This window comes from Balaenoptera musculus, chromosome 6 (genome assembly GCF_009873245.2).
Source record: "Balaenoptera musculus isolate JJ_BM4_2016_0621 chromosome 6, mBalMus1.pri.v3, whole genome shotgun sequence".
Lineage (NCBI taxonomy): Eukaryota > Metazoa > Chordata > Mammalia > Artiodactyla > Balaenopteridae > Balaenoptera > Balaenoptera musculus.
Window position 1 is genome coordinate 97,093,549 of NC_045790.1, and position 16,232 is coordinate 97,109,780.

Consider the following 16,232-nt stretch of genomic DNA (forward strand, 5'->3'; position numbering starts at 1 on the left):
CCTTTCAGGAGGTAACTCAGGCTTCACTTCCCTTGTGAAGTCACTTCTGAACCAGGTGGAGGTGACCGTACCCTGCTCTGTGCTCATGCTGGGCCTGTGCTGACTGTTTTGAGAAGCTGAGGGCTTTAGAGCCTTAATCTCCCAACTAAGAAATTAGAAATTAATTTTTATTTAATTATAACTCAACAGATATTGATCAAGTACTGCTACACCAGTCATCATGTTCAGGAACCCCATAATGCTTGTCTCTGCCGCTGTAGTCTCCTGGTAAAAAGAGTAAGAGTGATGTCATTGCCAAATTTGCTTTCGGACCAACCTGTGAGGTCTCTCACAATAGGGAATCTTTATTATAGAGGCCAAGGTGCTGGAGATCACTCCGCATGTCACACTGACACGCTCTCAGACTTCACAGAATGCTCGAAGTTAGCATGTTTCATCCCCATGAGCTCATTTGATCCTGGGAAACAGATTGGTGGATTCCTCCTTTACAGACAAGTCAACAGAGGCTAAGAGAGCAGAAATGCCTCTCCAACCCTTGACATATGAGTGCAGGAAACTCAAACAGATTAGAGGATATGAAATCATTGAAGCAATGGAAGGACCTTCTCAATGTTCAGCCTCTTCTTCAGGAAAGATGCCTTGGCTGGGCTGATTAGCCAATTCCACATTTAAATCCCTTTGAATATTTTAAGAGAAAAATACCCATATAACACTCTGCATATAAAGTTGTGAATCAAACCTCAAAGCAGATCTCGGTTAACATCTCCAGATTTGGTGACTGATATTTTGCCCCCCCCAGGGAATAAGTCCGTTGTCTCTTGGCATCAATCAAGTTTGTTATATAATTGGTCTGTTAGCTAGAACTCTGTCTTCAAGTTTTTTGAGTGACCTAATCAGCTGGTTATATTACATAGTCAGGAGAGCTTCAGAAATCCTCTGTAACAGTGTCTGATTTGTTAGGACTTAGAATTAGTCCTTGGAATATGTTGAGCGATATTTGACCAGGAGCCATCTAGTGGTATTCATATACATTTGGGTAGAGTCTGTCTCATTCTTCATAGTGTCTTTTGGGTTAAGGTAGCACACACATAAAAGGCGCTCAAGAACACTGTTCTGAATAGATGCTATTGTTATATGTATTTCCACATATACATGTGGAACTCACACTTGCTTGTTTTGATGCATGTGTACATAATAAAGAGAAAGGTAGTTTTTCTCACTTGCCATAGATGGCGTGAAAATCAATGTTTTTTTTGAGAACATTTATGAGAAATATCAGCTCTCTTTTCATTTTTTTAGGTAAGGCATTAAAGTATGTGTTTAGAGGAACTGACGTAGGATTTTGCCTCTGAAGGGTTTACACTGTTTTCTAGGGCATTAGATTTTGTTCTTAAGGTTCCTGAACCGAAGCAAATGCTTCATAATAAAATTGAACAGTATCTCTGGGCCCTCTAGTGACAAATGTGTAGTAGGAAGTCGTGGAAATGTTCCATTCATTTGGTGATCAGTGTTTTAATGTTTAGAAACTCACCACTCTTCCAAGCAACCATGATAATAGGTCTGTTCTCTTATGCCTTTTTCCAATTAGTAGTCTCATCAGTAAGGCGCATAAAGTGTGAACTTTGGGTCCCTAAATTTCATGGCTTAACCACTGTCTCTATGGATGTTCCAAAAAAACCTTCTAGTTATAATTACATATGAATGAGGAAAATTAGGAGCTAAGAGGCAGAGGACCTTCACACAATGACATCTGCCTTGCCACTATAGCAAGAAGGCTCCGAAGAAGGTTTTATCTTCTTTTGTGTAATCCACCAAAGAGATGTCACTGACGTTCACCATCAGCTTGTCCCCTTCATTCAAGAAGAACATGGCCCCTAGGTAGATGGGTTGGAACCAGTTGCTGCCTATTTCACACACTGACTTGGTCCCCATTAGGAGCTGGGTCGGCTCAGGGTAGCTGTCCGTTACCTTGGTGATGACCACGATGATGGAGTCTGGCTTGTTTAGTCGGCTCCCTTGGCTGATTTCACCATACTCGGATGTGGTCCCTCGGAATGTGACCTGGGAGTAAATAAAGTAGTCTCCCGACTCTGGAATCACCAGGAATTTGTTGGTATAGTTCATCCTGTTCTTGGTGAAGGCCAAGCCAAGTTCATGTTCCCAATGCAGAGCTGGGAACTGATTTTTCAAGGACTGCTTGGGAGTTTGTCTCACAACTGCAAAGACAAGAGGGAGGTTTCATTTGCTTGTGTCAGAACCTGTGGAATTTGCTAAAAAGAGCCTTACATCAGTTTCAAAGAGTAAAGAGATTGGATAAAACCAACAGCTGTCAAGTTCCTTGAGGAGGAATGAGTAGAGGATATGTGAGTGGACATACACATCTGTTCAGAGAGTAGCATCTTAGGTAGGTGACCTCAAGCAAATCGCTTTGCCTCTCTGAGCCTGAGTTTTCTTATTTGAAAAGTTGGAATTTTTCCTGAGCCCTGTGATCCTGGAAAAGAGTTAAGGTTAAAAAATCTCCTTACTCCTTTGTGTTTTGGAAAACAGCTTACAACAAAGAACTACTCTTCCCCAGTGACTTAGATAAAACTGATGGATGACCTCCCTTGTTTATCTGTGCCAAGGCCAGACACCAGACCCTCCCAATTCTTTGCTTCATAAATGATTAGCTGGACTGTTTTATCCTCACTGATTCATCAGAACAAAATGTTTTTTAACCAAACTTTAGGTAAGTTTCTCTCCTTCCTCCAGGCCCCTGAACTTCGGCCCACCCTCAACCTGACCCTCAACCTGACCCTCAACCTGAACCAGCCTCCTGAAAATAGGCTGGCCTCAGGGTAAAACATTCTCTGAGCCTATCAAGCCAACCTTTCATCCCACTTCCCCACACCTGGTTCTTTTCAGCTTTGTGTCCTCCTCTCTATAAAAGAAAAACCCTTTTAGCCTAACTCTTGAGACACTTGCAGACTTTATGGTCAGAGGTTCCCCTGACCGCAGTAGTCCCTTCCCTCCCCTACCTCCCCGCCTTGTGATAATCCTTTTGCTTAAAGTATTTCTTCACTAAGCGAAGATTTGTTTTTTTGACGTACCTTTCCTTAAAAAACAAACAAATAAGAAAAAAAAAAAAAAAAAAGGAAAGGAAAAGGAGATAATAATACCTGTGGAAGGGATTAAGAGATGGTTAATTTTTTTTTTTAAATGTGGAATTAGGAATATCCTCTAAACTACATTTACTTTTATTAGGCTTCTGGTTTCGGAAATGCTCTGCTACAGAAAGAGGGCATTGCAGAGAGAGAGAGTCATGTTCCTTGTTACTCCCTTCCAATGCATGGTCCAAAGCCACATGAAACACAGGCAGTAGTTAATAAAAAATTAGCATGCAGAACACCAGAGATCCAGAAGATTTTGCAAATGCTTCTCTCCCATCAACAGGGCCAAAATGTAAGACAGAATATAATTGAGTTGTGGAGTGAAAGGGACTGGGGCTCCAGGCCACGTAGGCCCAGTTCCAATCCCGACTCTGTATCATGTAGGTTCTTCTCTCTGAGTCTCATTTTCCTGTCTGTGAACTGGAGACAAAGCTCCCTTATAGTCTTGTTCTGAAGATCAAATGAGTGAAAGAGACATGGACATATTTATCATGATGGCTGGATACAGTGTTACTCAATACATATTTATTTTCTTTCCTCAAATAAACTAACATCTTTCATTTTGACAGATTAAAAAATAAGCCTGCTTCATTTTATGTATTTTTATATGTTTTTATGTTTGCATTATTTACAAGTATATGTTATATAGAACATATGAATGAATGCTTTTTATGAGGTTATATCTATAGCAGAAAAAAATGAATAGAATCATACCATTGATTCAAACCATTGATTTCAAATAAGATAACCTGCAATAAAACTAATACTTTTCAGAAAAAATTAAAACACATTTTAATTTCCTACAACCGCTTTTGAAATCCACAGCAATTACCATTATGCACTGCTGGCCATAGTTTTGGGATAGGTCATATTTAAATAAGTGTTCAGCAAACTTCTCACCTGGTAATTGACCAAAAACCTGGTTCCTGGATTTTCTAAAGTGTCTTTCCCATTGCTGACTAGACTATGGCTTCTTTTGCAATTATGACACATGTTCAGAATGTGTGTAGCTCCCCTGACCCCTGCACTAAGTGACCCCTGGAGAGCTCTGTTGCTTCTTTGCAAAATCTGTAAAGGGCATTTTTATTAGTCACCTCTTATAGTCTCTACTCCTTCTTTGTGGGTGATGCAATAGATTTAAAAAATTCATCTCAGATGATTAAAAGCAAAAATCATGTATTTTCTAGACAAAGCAAGTTCTATTAACTTGGTATGCAATTAGGCTAACACAGCAGCAAGTAGGAGTTTGGGTAGGAAGTACTTGTAATGGAAACAGTTGGAGTCAGTCTCAAATCTCAACCTTCGTAGTCCTGTGACTTGGGACAAGTGAATTTAGTTGTCTGAGCCTCCGTTTCCCCATCCTGTTGGGCTGATATGCAGATTAAAAGAGATCCTGGACGTAAAATGCCGACCACAGTGCTTGGTACATATTAAAAGCTCAGTAGAACCTAGATTCCTTTCCCAATTTCCACTCCCCCCATTCAGTAGGAAGAGGATTGGCATCTCCATACTCAGTTTCTAGGATTTTCGTGCCCAACCTGTTCAATAACTCCCATTCTTATAGGCAAATGGTAAGTGATAGTGACTGGCATCTCCCTGGCCCTAATCCTCACTCAGGACTCACCACGGTTCCCTCTTGGTCAAACGTTAAGACAAATGTTGTGGGCCACAAGGATATCCCCTTGTGGGTTGCAAATTTTCTTACAGATCAGAAGAATATGCTTGTTTTTTAACTTTCTAGTTTTTCAATGGATTTTTTTTTGAAAAATCAGCAAAGTTTATTTATTTATTTTAAAATTTGTATTGGAGTATAGTTGCTTTACAATATTGTGTTAGTTTCTACTGTACAGCCAAGTGAATCAGCTATACGTATACATATATCCCCTCTTTGTTGGATTCCTTCCCATTTAGGTCACCACAGAGCACTGAGTAGAGTTCCCTGAGCTATACAGTAGGTTCTCATTAGTTATCTATTTTATATGTAGTATCAATGGATTTTTAACACATATTTCTGCACTGTCTTGCTCTTTTCTCTGGAGTCATAGAGGTATATGTGACTCCAGATATGAGGTGTCAGGAATTTTGACACTAGACCTGGGAATCTGGCCAACTGGTGATGTTAAGAGATTGCTCATAATCTCTTTACATCAATGAAAATTCTTTAGAAATACCTACCTGAATGTAAGTGTCCAATAACTTCTTGAATGGACTCAATAAATTGGCTTAGGGGAGCTTTCATCTTTGACTAGATTCAAAATTACATGAATCTCTGAATCTGAGGAAAGCCATTTCTGAATGACTGAGTGTGAGAATGAAAGAGAGAAACAGTAGATAAGGAAGAGAGCTGATAGAATCTGGACGAAAATGCCCAAGAAACATGGGGCTTTGACACTTCGAGGGAGGAAGACATCTGAAAACCCTGACTGAGAGGAGAGGTCTGTTACCAAAGGGTGTGGTTTCCAGTTTAAAGCTACAAGAATGAGTTTGGCAAACACTGAAAGAAATCTCAGGCCCAGGGCCCATAGTCTCCTGGAAAACACACCCGGAAGAATTACCTGTCAGGTGTGCCCTTGGCTTATCCCCACCGGCTCCAGGAGGTGCGTCTGTAAGGAAAGGAGAAAAATGCTTTCTATGAGTCAGAGGGTGACTGGAGTGAAGACAGCCTTTGGTGAGCTGCGTGGTGCCTGCAGCTGGAGGGAAACATTCCTCTCCTCCAGTTTGGTCCAGGTCTTTTTTTGGGGGGGGGCAGGGACAAGGCAGCCTCAGGAGAAATAATCTTGAACACAAATGAACCTTGGTCCCATGACTTTGGACAAGTTATCCATCCTGTCTGAGACTCTGTTTTCTCGTATCTAACATGGGTACATCAATTCCTACTATGGATGATGGGTGCTCAGAATGATTCCTGGCACATGCTTGGTGTTCAGCAAAGCTCACCTTGCCTCTCCTTTGCTTCTATTGGTTCTGTGGGAGCTGGTTGGCCTTTTGCCTTCTTCATAGTCCCTTTAACCATATCCACTGAGCCATCTGGATGTCCTAACAGAACTAGGTGGGGACTACTCTGTAGCTGTATGACCTTGGCAAATCCCTTTCCCTCTCTGGACCTCTGTTTCCCTATCAGTCCTCCAGAAGGCTTCAGCATTTCCTTTTGGTTCTCAGAGATGATTATACTGGACAAGTGTGTTCTAACTACAGTGATAAAGATGATGTTATTGATGCTAAAAGGAAAAATTATTGCATACTTTTGATGTGCTAGGTATTGTTCTAATATCTTTAAAGGAATTAACTAATTTAATCCACACTAACCCTGGGAGGTAAGTACTATTATAACCACTTTTATTGGTGAGTAAACTGAGACAGAGAAAGGTGAAATTATTTGCCTAAAGGCTGTCACCTCCACAGGCCATGCACTTGGCCATGGCACCATTTTGCCTTCTTAGTGACTGGGGAGGAGACTCTCTTTTCCTCTGGGTCTGCATCTTAACTTCCCATGTATCAGACTATGAGAAATGTTCTTGTTCCCCACAAGAAAAGGCATAAAATATGAACACACTTACAAGATCGCTGATGTGAAGGTCCAAGCTCCTGTCCTTTTGGAGTCTATTGGGAAAGAAAGATACGGTTCATATTATCTTGTGGTCCTTTTGACCCCACACCCATGCAGCTGCCCATGTTATGGGCCTGTTTAATATGCTGCTGCTACCCAGCCTTGGTACTCAGAGATAAGGGAAATGGGAATGAGAATATTGGGTTGATGGGAATCTTGCACCCAAGCTCTCTTCTTTCATCTTCCAGCACCCCAATGACCTTTCTCTCTCCTATGCTTGTCTCTGAAGCTCAACTTTAAAGTTTTGTCCTGAGAGCTTTTCCTGTTCCATTCTAGGGCGCTCTGTCATCTTATCATTGCTTCTATTATTTGAACAAATAGCCTCACTTGCTTTATTTTCTTTTTTTCAGCACAATTTAAAAATTGGAACTATTGCAAAAAGTGATACCAAAAAATAAATAACGACTATGCTCTCTTTCTCATCAACCTCCAAAATTCTGCTTTGTTTCCATGCAATATATGAAGACTTTTTTATTCTTGCAACCCTAGTTTGTGAGCCATTTCAGATACCACATGGTAGTTAAAGAGTAACTGCTTTGGGGGTAGACGGACCTGAATTTGAATCCTGGTTCCACCATTTATTAACAATATGATCTTGAGCAAGACACTTCCGCTCTGAGTTGTGGTGTCTTCATTTGAAAAATGGGAATAATAACAACCCCAGCGATAGATAACTCCCAGGTTTGAGATGAAGAAAATGTATCAGTCAATGCAAAGAATGCGTGGAAAATGAAGAACCACCATTCACAAGACCTGCATATAAACTCAGGAGCAAAACTAAGCTCTTAGTTTAGGAGTGACATCACTCTCTTACATTTTCCAATGTTCTCTTCTCTGATACAATTTTGACTCAACCCAGAGTCTTCCGATTTGATCCTCATAACTACACAGTCCCCCAAGACCACTGATCCTCATGTCACCATGAACACTTGTCAGTTTTACGTCTTAAAATTCATGTGTGTTTGTGTGAGTGTGTGTGTGTGTGTACTTGTGAATGCGAAATTGTATGTCCATGTGAGTATGAGAGAAGACAGCTTCATCAGTGGAAGAGGGTATGAGTCAATGTGTTTTTGCATCTGTGTGTCTACACGTATCTATGGTCTGGTGTTGTGTGCATGGATTCTCTACATGCATGTGTGGTTGTGTGGATGAGGCTGTGTCATTGGTGAGTCTAGGTCTGTGAGCAGTCCTGTGATAACAGTGATCTTATTAGAGCCCAGACCACCAGGCTCTTTTTACTCCAAGACATGTTACCTAACCTCTATTGGAAGCCCTCTTGAAGGCAGAGATCTTGTCTTTGAATGACTAACTGCCTTTCTCCCCTTTCCAGTGCTCTTTTTTCCACTCCCTAATTCTGTTGATGGCAGCACTACTGCCTCTCCTCAGTTACCAAGCCTGCAATTTCTTTCTTTCTTCTTCCACAAACCCAAGCTGTCATTTCTATTTTGGCGTTTTTCTCATTCATGCCTCTACTCCAGGCCTCAGCACGCTGCTCTCCTGGATTCTTCCCATAGGCTCCTAACAGAACTTCCTCCACCTGGTTCCTCCTTTTCTTGAACCCATCCCTTAGCCTGCCTTCAGAGGGCTTTTTCTAAAGCATCACTTTGAGACACGTCTCTGTTCATAAACCCTCAATGGCTCCCCACAACCTTTAACACAGTCCCAAATACTTATGTTGGCATTCAGAGTCCCAACCGCCATCCCAGTCTTGTTACCTACTATTTATCCTTCTCCAAGTTCTCTGTACTCCAGCCATAAGAGGCAACCACAGTGAATGATTCAAGGGACATGAAAAAGGCAGTAAATGTAGCTACCGTTTATTCTCTGAGTAGTGGCACTGGGCTGTGCTAAGCCCTTCACATGCATTATCTCCTTCAGCCTGGCAATGACTCTCCACGGTGGATGCTATTTATATCCTCATACTGAAAATTAGGCTTAGGACATTAAGAAACTTGCCCAGTGTCTTATACCTGGAAAGTGGAGGAGCAGGATTTTAACCCAGGTCAACTGACTCCAGAATCCCAAGCCCTCAAACATTGCTCCTTATAACTTCTAGGCAAGCCCCTCATCTGCTGAGGTGGATGGATAAGTACTAGTGGTTCCATGCACTGTGACAGTGGGGGAAACACAGAGACCAGAAAACAGGAACCTGGCCCAGAAGTGGGAGAATCAGGGGGAATTACGCCTGAACTGCGTCTTATATATACTCACAGGTATATAATACTCACAGGTATTAACCAGGTAATAAAGATAATGACCATTCCAGACAAGGCCAAAAGCTTGTGCAAGAGTAAGGAGGCCCAGCAGAGCACAGAAGCAGTTGGGAAACTGCAAGCATTTCTGCTGCCAAGTGAATATATTATACGCTTTTAGCATAGGGTCATGAGTACCATAGTCTTTGAAAACCTAAACCCACTCGACATGACTACTTATCCAGCATCAATCACTTTGATGAGCTTGGGAGGTGGAGAAGCAGCCTAGAAATGGCCTTATTCTTTAGGCTGTTTCCTTATTTGCTATTGACAGAGCTGACAAAGGACTCGATCCTTTGGCAAGGCAGAAAACTGAAGGTGAACTCTCAAAAAGAATTTGGGAGAGCCTGGTGGCACCCCCTTGTGTAGGAAATGGCTGCCCTGGCTGGCCACCTTCTACTTCATTTAGTTCTCTGCTGAGAAACCTTCTTGAACATCCTACTTCTTTTTGTCTAAGCAGACCCTCAGCTAAGAGTCTGGAGCATTTCTTTTGGCTCAGAGTCCCATTGTCATTAGCAAGAATTTGGGAGTGAACACATTTCCCTATTTGCTCTGCTGGATTTCTGTAACTTGGACACACATTTTATTTTCATACATGGATGGAATGTGTGTGGGTTTTCAGTGGCCCAGCCAGAATACTACTAAACATCTGGAGGCTACGATAGTGCCTGTTGGCAGGTTTGAAGAACACAACATTCCAAGAGTCTCCAAGAAGAACATCAGCTGGGACTCTATTTCCAAGAACAGTATCTAAAGCCTTCCATTGCTGTTTCTCTTAGTAATCACTCTGTTTATCATGCGAGGAAGATTATTGTGATAAGAAGCAGGAATGAATGAAGAGGAGATTTGAGAGGATGAACTAGCAGGTCTTCGAGGAAAGGTTTATGCATGTGAGCTGGCTCAATGCCTGCTCTCAAGATGGTTGCTTATAAAAACAAGGCAATAAATGGCTTACTGTCTTCCAACTCTGACTCGTCTCCATCACTTCTGATTATTCTGGGATACCAAGGAGATGATGGCTCCCGAGAGATGCTGGTCACTGCAACATTAGCTTCCAAATCTGAATAGACATGGAGTCCAAGAACACCCCTGAAGGATGTGATTTATTTCCCCTTAAATACCTTCTCAAATCACTGGCTGAGAACTAGGGTCCAATTTTATTTCCCCTTCGGAGCATTTATTACTCCCTCAAGTGATATGACTTATTTGTATGCTATTGATTTTCTCTCTCTAGCAGAATTCCAGCTGCCTGTAGAATTCTGCCTGTCTTGCTCACCACTATATTTGTAGCACCTTAGACCGTGCCTGGCACTCCCACTGGATTATCCAATTGGCAAAATACACTGATGCTCAGGCACCAGTAAGACAGGCAGAAAACAGAGCAGAAGATGGAGTAAGATTCAGCTGCGGTGACTTCAGCCAGAGTTTTACAATTAAAAAAACTAGGAAAGAGACCCTTTCATTTTAGAATACATGCAAAGTTTTGGGTTTTTGTTTAAATTAAAAAACTTGATTATGTAGAGGTGGGTAGCCATAATCTTTTAGTACTGGGGCCTCCAAAGTTTTTCATCAGGCTCTGCTTGGAGCATAGCCATGGCTCTAGAAAGGTTTGTTGCGAGTTGTGACAGTTGGCCAGGATCAGAGCCAGAAAAGGCAAATGTGTCTGCCGATGGGCATACATATTAGTGGGAGAGTGGGTTGCCTGCCGCCCTGGTATTTATTAACCCCGAGCAAAGTAAGCTGGTGCTTTTCACCCCTTACTTCTTATAGGTCAGGGAATTTTCACTCTCACTTGATTTTATTTCCTTTTTTCTTCTGGCTTTTTTTTTGGGGTGGGGGCTGCATATAGATTGGTAAACCCCAACTCAAACTAACCATGACCTATTACTTTAAGCATTTTGGGAATTCTCTAATACTTCCAACAGGGAAGAAAGAAGGATGGAGGGAAGGAGGAGACTACTGTCTAGCTGAGGGTTTCCCGGGGCCAGGTCCTACTGGTGTTTATGTGTGCTCCTCATCTAGTAAGTACTCCAGCTGCACTTAAAAGAGCTTATCACCTGATTACAGTCTTTGTAAGCCAAAGGCAAAGAGTACATGAAAGGCCTGGGAGCTAAACCTTTAGACCAAGTACAGACTGGCACATATCAGGAGCCCCATAAACATTAGCTGACTACATAATGGATGAGCCTGAAGCGATGTGGTCTTTGAGATTCTCTTATTGGCATTTCCCCAGTATTTTAACTAATGACCCATTTAGCCTTTCTCCCATATTCTGTACTCACTCTCTAGTATATTCATAAACAGGAAGAGATATCTATTTCTTGCCATCATAAATGCCACAATTGCAAAGGCATAAATGTTTTATGATCCATAACATCCTCCCAGCACTTCTAGGACAAATGCACAGACATTTGCCTTTGCCTTTTCCTCTTGCAATTTCCTGTTTGTACTTGCACAAGGATAAATCCAACCTGGACCTGTTTGATTCCAAGGTTGTTTCATTTCATCCTCCTCTAAGGTGCACTGGACGGTGTGGTTTTTTTTCCCCCCACATCTTTATTGGAGTACAATTGCTTTACAATGTTGTGTTAGTTTCTGCTGTACAACAAAGTGAATCAGCTATATGTATACATATATCCCCATATCCCCTCCCTCTTGAGCCTCCCTCCCACCCTCCCTATCCCACCCCTCTAGGTGGTCACAAAGCACCGAGCTGATCTCCCTGTGCTATGCGGCTGCTTCCCACTAGCCATCCATTTTACATTTGGTAGTGTATTTATGTCAATGCTACTCTCTCACTTCATCCCAGCTTCCCCTTCGCCCCCATGTCCTCAAGTCCATTCTCTACATCTGTCCTTATTCCTGCCCTGCCACGAGGTTCATCAGTACCGTTTTTATAGATTCCACATATATGCGTTAGCATACGGTATTTGTTTTTCTTTCTGACTTCACTGTGTATGACGGACTCTAGGTCCATCCACCTCACTACAAATAACCCAATTTCATTCCTTTTTATGGCTGAGTATTATTCCATTGTATATATGTGCCACATCTTCTTTATCCATTCATCTGTCAATGGACATTTAGGTTGCTTCCATGTCTTGGCTATTGTAAATAGTGCTGCAGTGAACATTGTGGTACATGACTTTTTTTTTTTTTTAATTCACGTTCTTTTATTTATTTATTTATTTATTTATGACTGTGTTGAGTCTTCGTTTCTGTGCGAGGGCTTTCTCTAGTTGCGGCAAGTGGGGACCACTCTTCATCGCGGTGCGCGGGCCTCTCACCATCGCGGCCTCTCTTGTTGCGGAGCACAGGCTCCAGACGCGCAGGCTCAGTAGTTGTGGCTCACGGGCCTAGTTGCTCCGCGGCATGTGGGATCTTCCCAGGCCAGGGCTCGAACCCGTGTCCCCTGCATTGGCAGGTAGATTCTCAACCACTGCGCCACCAGGGAAGCCCCTACTGTCATTATTATCATCAGCTTATCCTCTGCTGCTGCTGAGCCTTCTCTTCAGGCCTGTGAATGTATCTGAAGGTCTGTGAGACCCTCCTCGCTCAATTCTTCTTGTGTTAGAATTGAATTGCCTTTTGCCTGGCCACTGTGGGAACGGAAAACTCATTCCATAAACAATCTCAGATTCCATGGATCTCCTGAAGGCTGTGGGCAGAAGAGGAGGACTGTGGGGCTGCGTGCGGGAGGGGAAGAGGAGGAGGGAGCAAGGCTGGAACACAGAGGGGAAGCGGGTATGGGTGGCGGCGAAGGTGGTTATTGGCCCCTAGGTGAGTCTGGGGGAGTCCACTCGGGCAGATCATAGTGGGGCTTTGTATTTGCAGGGCTTGTGGAATGTTCCAGGCTTTGAGGGAGACAGATCTGAGTTTGAGTTCTGGATCTAGGTCTTACTAACTGTGGGATCTAGATCATAAGGACAAGTGCAAATGAAAAATAAGAGGCTTAGTTCCCCCTGTTGAAAATAAGGGACGAGATTTCTTTCCCTTCCTTTTTCCTAGAGCATTTAGGTTAGAAAACTTGTAAGTACTTTCTTCTTGCTTTGAAATGTATATAAATCCTTTTGAAGAACAGATAGGCCTTTTCTTACTGCTCCCCCCCACCCCCATGACCTGGGAGCATCTCTCTGAAATGTGAACATCAGGAGAGGTAATGCCCCCATCTCCCAGTTTCTGTAGGAAGACAGGTGCCTAATTTAGGTGGGCACCTTGCTCCAAGTTGCAAAACTATCATAAAGAAATTAGAAGTTGGTTTTTCCTCTGGAGAAAGCCAATTACCTAACACAGATGGTCACTTCAATTACAAGGAGAAGTTTGGATGAACTCTGCGTGACAAATGGTGCTGTCGAGTCCTGTTACCGCGTACTTCTAGCTCTCCCCACATTCCCAACATATAAACTGCTCCTGCACATACCTTATTAGTGCTGTCAGAGTACTTATGTTAGTATCTTTTTTTGGTAGAAAGAGAAACAGACTCCAAAAAAAAAAAAAAAAAAGAAGCCATATGCTTATTTACACAGCTGGAGGTCAAACTCAGGTGACTCAGAGTCCTGACATTTCATTGTTATGTCCCCAAGCTGTCCCGGTGACCTGGTTTTCCCACTTGAATTCCATCTTCTTGCATCTCTTTTGAGCTGGTTATTGTCTGTTAGCCCCTCCGGATCCACTCTATGCCCTGAGCCCTCACTGACCTCCTGGCACACTTGCTCCTTGGCTCTTTTGAGCCCACCAGTTGAGTCTGGCCAAGGGGATGAGAGGCTGGGGGCAGACTGGTCAGAGTTTTCCCTCCCTGCTTTCTGTTCCCTCCCTGCTGCTTTGGCAGATGGCCTTCCTCAACTCAGCCCTCAGCTCCTCCAGGCAGGCCCTCTCCTACGTTTTAGGTCTCCTTGGGTTCCTCTAAAACTCTTCCCTCTATTTGCCTCTTCAGGCCAAGGGGTGGTGACCAGCTGCATACTGTTGGTAACCCCAGGATGCTTCCGGCCCTGTGGTTCTCATTAATCTGTCTGCAACTCAGTAAATTGACCTTTCTTTGAACTCTTTAAGCATTCTTACTTAAATCTCTTCTTTGAATGGGTCAGGTGTTTCTTTTCAGTACTCCGATTGCTGCATGTGCCCCAGCCTTAGCCCCATTTCCCTTTCTTTTTCTTCTAAGTTATATAGCCTGGCCAAACCACAGCTCCAGAGGTCCCCAGGACAGAATGGGGTATTGGCCTTTGCATCTCTTGAGCGCCTGCAACAGGGCAGGCGTGCAGCTCCTTCCCTCGAGGGGCTTCCTGTGCAGCGCCAGCTTGTGCTTCACACTCTCCTCCTAAGCACCTCACTGGCCTCCGCTGTGCCGTGGCATCCCACCTGATGGACTTCTAGATCAACACAACATGGGCAATCTCAGACATCGTTTGGGGCAGAGGGAGCGTTTTTCGTCAGAACGCAGGAGAGCTCAGGTTACTGGAAGCCACTTAATGCCTCATTCAAGAACGGCCATCTCTTTCTGGCTAAAGAGGGACTGAGTCCAGAATGCTGACTGCACGCTGCAGCTTGACTTTGTTGGAACCAGCCCCATGGCGGTCTAGGGGTCACAGCCTGAACCCCCAGGCCCTCCCATTCTCCTGTAACATGAACAGCATTTCCGGTTGTCTGCATATTTCTACATTTCCTGAATGATGGCATGTGGCCATGGATGTTGCTGTCTGAATCTCAGTCTGTTTGCTGACCCTCATGGGTGGTGAAAGTTACACATTAACCATGGCTTGCTCATGGTCTCTGCTTTGAAGTTGCCAGCAGTGCTTAGAAAACAGGTTTCCAATTAAACCAACTGAAAAACCTGTTTTCCCCTCTGGAATTTAATACTTTGGACTGGGGTTAAATTGGCTACCAGAGATTATGTAGGAGAGTGTTTTTTTTTTTTTTTTTTTAAAGGGTATCCCTTGAATGACACATTCTTCAGGTTTTAAGGTTTTTGAAGTTCCTAGTCCAGAACTATGTTTTCCCCGTCACCTGTCAGCACCTGCCCACCATTGCACCATTGTTTTCCCTAGACCCTGTATTCTTTTTTGACTAAGCTCCCTGACACCCCACCCCTACCAAGACCAGAGAGATAAATAATCAGGTAGGAGATTCTTTCTTGAGCTTCGAAAAAGAATATTTCTAAACCCAAGAAAGGGGAGTTGATTAAATTATAGCACATACATATATAGGAATACAATACAACCATCTATATCATCATGCTGCTGTGAATTTACTAACAATAAACAAAATCATAATAGGAGACTCAAAATAATCCCATCTTATTAAGAAATATGGAATTATATATCCTCAAATGTTAGTAGTGGTCACTCTATGCAGTTATGGGTAATGATAATTATCTTCTTTTCCTTATCTGTGTTTTCTACCTTTTTTCAATGACTATGTATTAGTTTTGTAATTTAGTTTTTTTTTTTTTTTAGTTTTTCATTTTTTTTAAGGAAAATGAATGTTCCCAAATTATCAGTGCATTATGATTATAATAATCTAAAATAAGTGGCTTGTGGTTGTTTCCATATAAACCTAAAAAGGCAGAATTCATCCCCCAGAAATCCTGAGAATAAAAACCAAATTGGAGTTCTCCACCTTCCACAGTCTACCTTTCCTTTGCATATGGAAGCAGGGACCATGATGGACCAAGAAGCTCTGTCCAGAGCTGTGACAGTGGCCAGGTGGCCCCAGGGGGTCTGCTGACCCCCAGGTCACTGCGGAGTCTTACTTACCTGGAACACACAGGCCTCTCCTTGGGCCCGGAGCCGGCCAGCGAACAGGTAGGCGGTGAGTCCTGCCAGGACTGGGAGCAACACCAGGCAGCAGGTCAGAGCCCAGCGTGCACTGCTGCTTCTGGGTGCTAGCCCAGCCCTGGCCTGGGGCCTGCCGCCGCCGTCCTCGGGCAGCATTTCGATGCTGGCTGTTTCCCCACAGCCCGGCCCTAGATCCTCTGCCATGCTCCTGATGGTCCTAGAGTTGCCTCTGACTCCTTCAGGGCAGAGAGACCCCCCCCCATTAAATAGAAGCCCAGCTCTCACAGTGGGTGAATTAATCACTGCCTACTCCTCCCCCTGCCCTCCCCCCTCCACTTTCCACAGCGCACTGTGCCCCGCCCTGCCCTGCTAGGGAATGCACCGCCTACAACAGAAACCAAGTTTGGTTTAAGAAAAAAAAAAAAAAAAAAAAGAGAAGGCGAGAAGAAGAGGA

At 43.3% G+C, this 16,232-nt stretch overlaps 1 protein-coding gene across 1 annotated transcript; it reads right to left on the reverse strand.

Moving 5' to 3' along the window:
* Positions 1-1,297: 1,297 nt before the first annotated feature.
* Positions 1,298-16,029, reverse strand: TNFSF15 (TNF superfamily member 15). Its single transcript, XM_036855996.1, has 4 exons — positions 15,758-16,029; positions 6,707-6,749; positions 5,705-5,752; positions 1,298-2,216 (listed from the first exon to the last, which is right to left on the reverse strand). The coding sequence occupies exons 1-4, from the start codon at positions 15,980-15,982 to the stop codon at positions 1,762-1,764; spliced, it is 771 nt and encodes a 256-aa protein (XP_036711891.1). The 5' UTR covers positions 15,983-16,029; the 3' UTR covers positions 1,298-1,761.
* Between the last annotated feature and the right edge of the window lie 203 nt (positions 16,030-16,232).